Here is a 5,385-nt window from a genome sequence, read left to right as displayed (position 1 = left end):
AGGGTGTTCTGGCGACTTGGCCTCGTGACTTGACTGAGTCGTGAGTCCGAGTCGCAAGCTAACTCCCTGGCCAGACTAGAAGATTTGTCCTGTAGTGCAACAGCTGGCATGACTCTTTAGCTCCCCTGCATGCTTCACATGTGTGCCTGCTTTGGCGACTTACCAGCCGCGAGCCAGTCGCGAGATCCAGTCGTGAGGCTCTGTTGAGTTGCATACTTTTGAGCTTTTCTTCACACTCTCTCACACACTACCCTTACATGATTCCCACTTAAATACAGGGTTTCTAAATGCTGAATTACAAGCAAATTGGCATGGAATAAAGCCAACAAAATGGTTGATTAAATTCAACTTTACAATCTCCCCGTTTGGCTATTCCGTGACAAAACCCTAAAACAAACTCTAGACTTAACATGTGAGTTGAGAATAGTTGAACAAAACTCACTCACACCTAACTCTAGAATTTGTGTAGCTCTTGAACCATAAGTACTAGTATCTCCTGAAAAACAACAACATAATATGATCATTGTATGTAGAAAACTTATAATGCATATGAAGTAAGCATAATGCGATCAAGCAAAATGGAATTAAGTAATAAACCATGGCTTGACCAGAAATGAACAATCACTATAAATAGTGACCACAATGTTCATTCACACAAGGAATGAACATCTGAACATGCAAGCTAATAAGCTCAATGCAAAGTATCATTTGCATGTCCAACACTCAACCAATGCAACACACAAGGAAATTGCATTAAGGATATAAAATCCAACAAAAGGCACAAGAGTGATGTACTTAAAGAAAATGCATAACATTTAACAACAAGTACTACGCTACAAAACATGGGTACAAATTAAATACTGAATATAAACTAAATCATATGATAACAATAAGCAAAATATTAAACATAGGCAGCTCCTACTCTTCAACATCAATACTCCCCCTTTGATCAAGCTCTTCCTCCCCCTATCATTATACTCCCCCTATCATCATTATCTCCCCCCTTTTTGTCATGGAATAGCTAGTCCTCATTTTCTTCTAGCTTCCTTTGGATTTGGTCCAATTGGGTTTGGAGAGAAGTGAACTTCGTATCACAACGGATGTTGTGATGGTGCAGGAGAGAAGCAAGTCTAGACATCTTAGTGCTTATGTCGTGGACAAATGCCATAATGTTATCCAACTTCTCATCATAGGAGGATGAGTCAGAGCGTGAACCATTATGAGATGCTGAAGTCTCTGTCTTGATTCCCTACCGACCATGACCAATGCTAGCGTTGAGTGTACGAATGTTGATTGGACTTGGCTTCAGGTAGGGAGACTCATCTTTAGATGGATGAATGCCTTTGAGCTTTAAAATCCTTGAAATGAGGCAGCAAAAAGGAATGCATGCCCTTGAATCAGTTTGTAGAACAGTTTTGCGCAAAATATGAAAGATATGAGCACAAATGTTGATCTCTTCATCAGAAATCAGATCATGAAGGAACAAAGCTCTCCCCAGATTCATATACCTGGTGTTGGATAGAGGATATAGATTGTGGAACATGATTATTGTAAGCACCCTCAGTTCCGGAGATAGTGAGGAAACACTGATTGAGTTCTCAGTTAGTGAGAATTCCAAGTTTCTTCCAAGAGTGTCCCAAAGTAAATCCTCGTTTGGATTCAAATCATCATACACCGGTGTTGTAGTAAGCATTGGTCGGTTGATGTGTAGGATTTCTGCCAGATAAATAGGAGACACTGAGAAACTCTTTCCTCTAACACAGCATTTGAGCTCATCTCCTTCAACAATGGCATTAGCATAGAACTCTTTCACCATGTTCTCATACGCATCATCAAGGTCGGAGAGAAGGAAGTTCCAATCCTTGGTGGCAAACCATATGGGAATGTTGGTTTCACGGAGAGACGGCTGGTCAACAGCCCTTTCAACCAGTGCTGTGGCTTCTCTAAAGTAATTCTCATGGGTCTGAAAGGTAGCATAGGATCTGAACTTGTTGGGATCATACACTCCTGACAGTGATCGGGTCCTTTTTGACCTAGGAGAGAGGTCATCAACATCAATCACCAGCTCTTTTCCTTTACTGTTACCTCCTTTCATAGCTGCTTTCTTGAACGGAGACATTTCCACACTGAATCATGTTATAGCAAAGAGCAAGGAAAAAACATACAAAACAAGAAGCCTTATTAGCACCAGGTTAGTCCCAATCATAAATCTTGAATAAAGCCCTAAAATCATGAGATTTAGGTCTCAATCATGACAATGAGTGTGTGTGTTACAAAGAACACATTGTACACACAAAGTAGAGTGTATCATTGCAAAGCCACCAAAGATCACACAACACCAAAAGATCAAATACCCGTATTCATGCATTAGATACACAAATATCAACAAAAACACACAATCCAAGGGATATATGGCAAGAAATGTGACATATATTGAGAAAGAAACAATACCCATACCTTTTCTTGAAGATTGGTGAAGAGGTGAAGGAGAATATGGAGATTTTGAGTGTGAACACAGTGATTTTGAAAGAGAGAAAGGCAGACAAGAAGATGAATAGTCACGAGCTGCGAGGGAAAAATGAAAAGTTTTTGAAACCTGTCCTGAAAAAGACCCTCATTGTGCAAAACACGCGAATTTCGCAACTGGATTGAGTCGCATACAAGTCGACAAATCAAGCCACCAAACACCTTTGAGACAATTTTGAAAATGTTTAAGTGTTTTTCGTGACTGGAAGGTCCACCCGCGAGAAAGTTGCGAAGGGAGCCGCGAAAGTTTCTGAGTAAACCTCGCAATTGGAGCTTCCACTCGTGAATAAGTCGCCAAATAGAGTTGCAAGAATTCTAAAAACCTAGAATTTTGGAAAATTTTCTAATTATTTTTCGCGACTAGGACATTGACCCGTTAGTGATTCGCGAAAACCTTTTGTGTAAGCTCGCAACTGGGGCATGCGATTGGCTTGACCCACGACCAAGTTGCCAGAACAGGGCAACAATGTTTTTGAAATTTTTTTATATTTTTGCAAAAACAAAAGACTTTCCAAAAACAATTAAAACACTCAAAAATCTTTTTGTGTTTGATCAACAAAAATTGAGTATGTGAAACACATTTAAACAAGCACAATCACACAAATGAATAAGGCATTCATTAAGCATAGACATGTGTGATGTGTGTGGGTATCAAAAATGAGATAGTCCTTAGTCTAATGTGAAGCTCCAATGATCAATTCAACCAAGTCATACACAATTAGCTCGAGGAAAAGTGACTCATCTCAATTATATAAATATGCATATATGACCTCCCACATAAACTTGATTACATAATTTGAAGCTTTTCATTTGGCTCCATTCACATCATAACATTTGATCTTTTTGAATCAATACATCTCATTTTGAGATCGACGCTTGGAATTTTTAATATTTCAATTTGATGAGCAAGTCTTTGACTTTTTGGGCATCATACATTTTCATAAAATTCGCTTATCTTTTTCCTAGTCAAATACTAGTATGTGGGACGGCTTTTGTAACTCATTATCTCTTTTCATTAGGAGATTTATATTTGTTGAGCTCTTTAAGCAAAAACAATAAAATAAAAGAGTGGGAAGATATATAGGCACAAGTCTATGCATGTCTCAAGATCAACAAAAGCATTGACTAATCATTCATGATAAGTTTGAAGATCTATTTACAACAATCACATAGATGTCAAGATTTCTCCACAATGATATAAGTGCATAGGGAACAAGCTATGCTCGTAAATGCACAAAGTCATTAGTACAAAGGTACAAGACAAAATATGCTTGTGACAAAACACAAAAATGTTGATCAAACTTTTTGGATTTTCTACTTTTTATGTGTTTTTGGATTTTTGACATAAGAGCAAGAAAAGATTGATAAAAAACAACAATGTAAAAACATTTACGGTAAAGACAAACAAACAGAACATGCTATACAAATAGCCAACAAGGTAGTGTGTGCCCTACAAAAGATAAATTAAAACAAGATAGAGAGGTAGAGCACACATCACATATGAGATTCAAGGAATTGTACCAACACCAATGGTCTTACGGAGTGATTTAAACCATGCACCATTGAGAGGCTTGGTGAAGATGTCCACCTTTTGATTGTCTGTGTATATGAATTCAAGACATACAACTTTATCTTCCACCAAATCTCGGATGAAGTGGTAATGTATCTCTATGTGTTTTGACTTTGAATGCTGAACTGGGTTCTTAGAGAGATTTATAGCACTGGTGTTATCATAGAAAACACACATTGTATCTTGAGGAATCCCATAGTCATGGAGTAGTTTTTTTATCCAAAGGAGTTGTGTGCAGCAATTTCCAGCGGCTATGTACTCAGCTTCTGCCATAGAGAGAGACACGGATTTTGTTTCTCGCTTATCCAAGAGACAAGATTGTTACCAAGGTAGAAGCAACCACTTGAAGTACTCTTTCGATCATCCACACTTCCAACCCAGTCTGCATCTGAATAACCGGCAAGGTAAGCATTAGAGTCCTTTAAATACCACAACCCATAATCCGGAGTTCCATTGATATATCGTATGATTCGCTTCACTACAGTCAGGTGGGATTCCTTTGGAGTAGCTTGATATCTAGCACAAACACCCACGCTAAATGCAATATCCGATCTACTAGTTGTAAGATAGAGTAAACTTCCAATGATACTCTTATACATAGTTGGACTCACTTCTACCACGGAAGAATCAACATTCAACTTTGTAGACGAACTCATGGGAGTAGAGGCATGCTTTTTGGAGTCTAATCCAAACTTCTTGACAATATTTCTAGCATATATTTCTTGTGAAATGAATATGCCTTCTTTCTTTTGTTTGACTTGAAGGCCCAAGGAAAATGTAAGCTCCCCCACCATATTCATCTCAAATTCTTTCTTCATCTCCTCAGAGAACTCTATAGCCCAAGCATCAATGGTAGCTCCAAATACTATATCATCAACATGTACTTGAGCCATGAGAAGATAATCTTCATCATTCTTAACAAATAAAGTCTGGTCGGCATATCCCTTTTTGAATCCTCTATCCAGGAGGTAATTGGTAAGCCGATCATATCAAGCTCTAAGAGCTTGTTTCAAGCCAGAAAGGGCTTTCTTCAATCTCAGCACATGATCTGGGAAGTGAGGATCTTCAAAGCCTTTGGGTTGTTCAACAAACACTTCTTCATTTAGGTATCTATTTAGAAATGTACATTTCACATCCATTTGGTATAGTTTGAAGTTCATACTGCATGCAATTGACATAAGAATTCGAATAGACTCAAGTCTTGCCACAGGAGCAAAGGATTCATCAAAATCTACTCCTTCTACTTGAGTATATCCTTGAGCCACTAGCCAAGATTTATTCCGGATAAT

General features: G+C 38.3%; 1 protein-coding gene across 1 annotated transcript; it reads right to left on the bottom strand.

Moving 5' to 3' along the window:
• Nucleotides 1-4,033: 4,033 nt before the first annotated feature.
• LOC115964912 (uncharacterized mitochondrial protein AtMg00810-like) lies at nt 4,034-4,989 on the bottom strand. The gene is made up of 2 exons (XM_031084138.1): nt 4,422-4,989; nt 4,034-4,125 (listed from the first exon to the last, which is right to left on the bottom strand). The coding sequence occupies exons 1-2, from the start codon at nt 4,987-4,989 to the stop codon at nt 4,034-4,036; spliced, it is 660 nt and encodes a 219-aa protein (XP_030939998.1).
• Between the last annotated feature and the right edge of the window lie 396 nt (nt 4,990-5,385).

This window comes from Quercus lobata, chromosome 10 (assembly GCF_001633185.2).
Source record: "Quercus lobata isolate SW786 chromosome 10, ValleyOak3.0 Primary Assembly, whole genome shotgun sequence".
Classification (NCBI taxonomy): Eukaryota; Viridiplantae; Streptophyta; class Magnoliopsida; order Fagales; family Fagaceae; genus Quercus; species Quercus lobata.
Note: the sequence above shows the minus strand (reverse complement) of the source record. Positions and strands in the feature narration are given on the sequence as shown.

Bases quoted from the DNA above. Each gene is read 5' to 3' on its own strand.
- LOC115964912 (XM_031084138.1), bottom strand. From the start codon at position 4,989: ATGGCTCAAGTACATGTTGATGATATAGTATTTGGAGCTACCATTGAT. The intron at 4,126-4,421 runs GTAACAATCTTG...TCATATACACAG, and splicing joins AAGTGGTTGCTTCTACCTTG to ACAATCAAAAGGTGGACATC.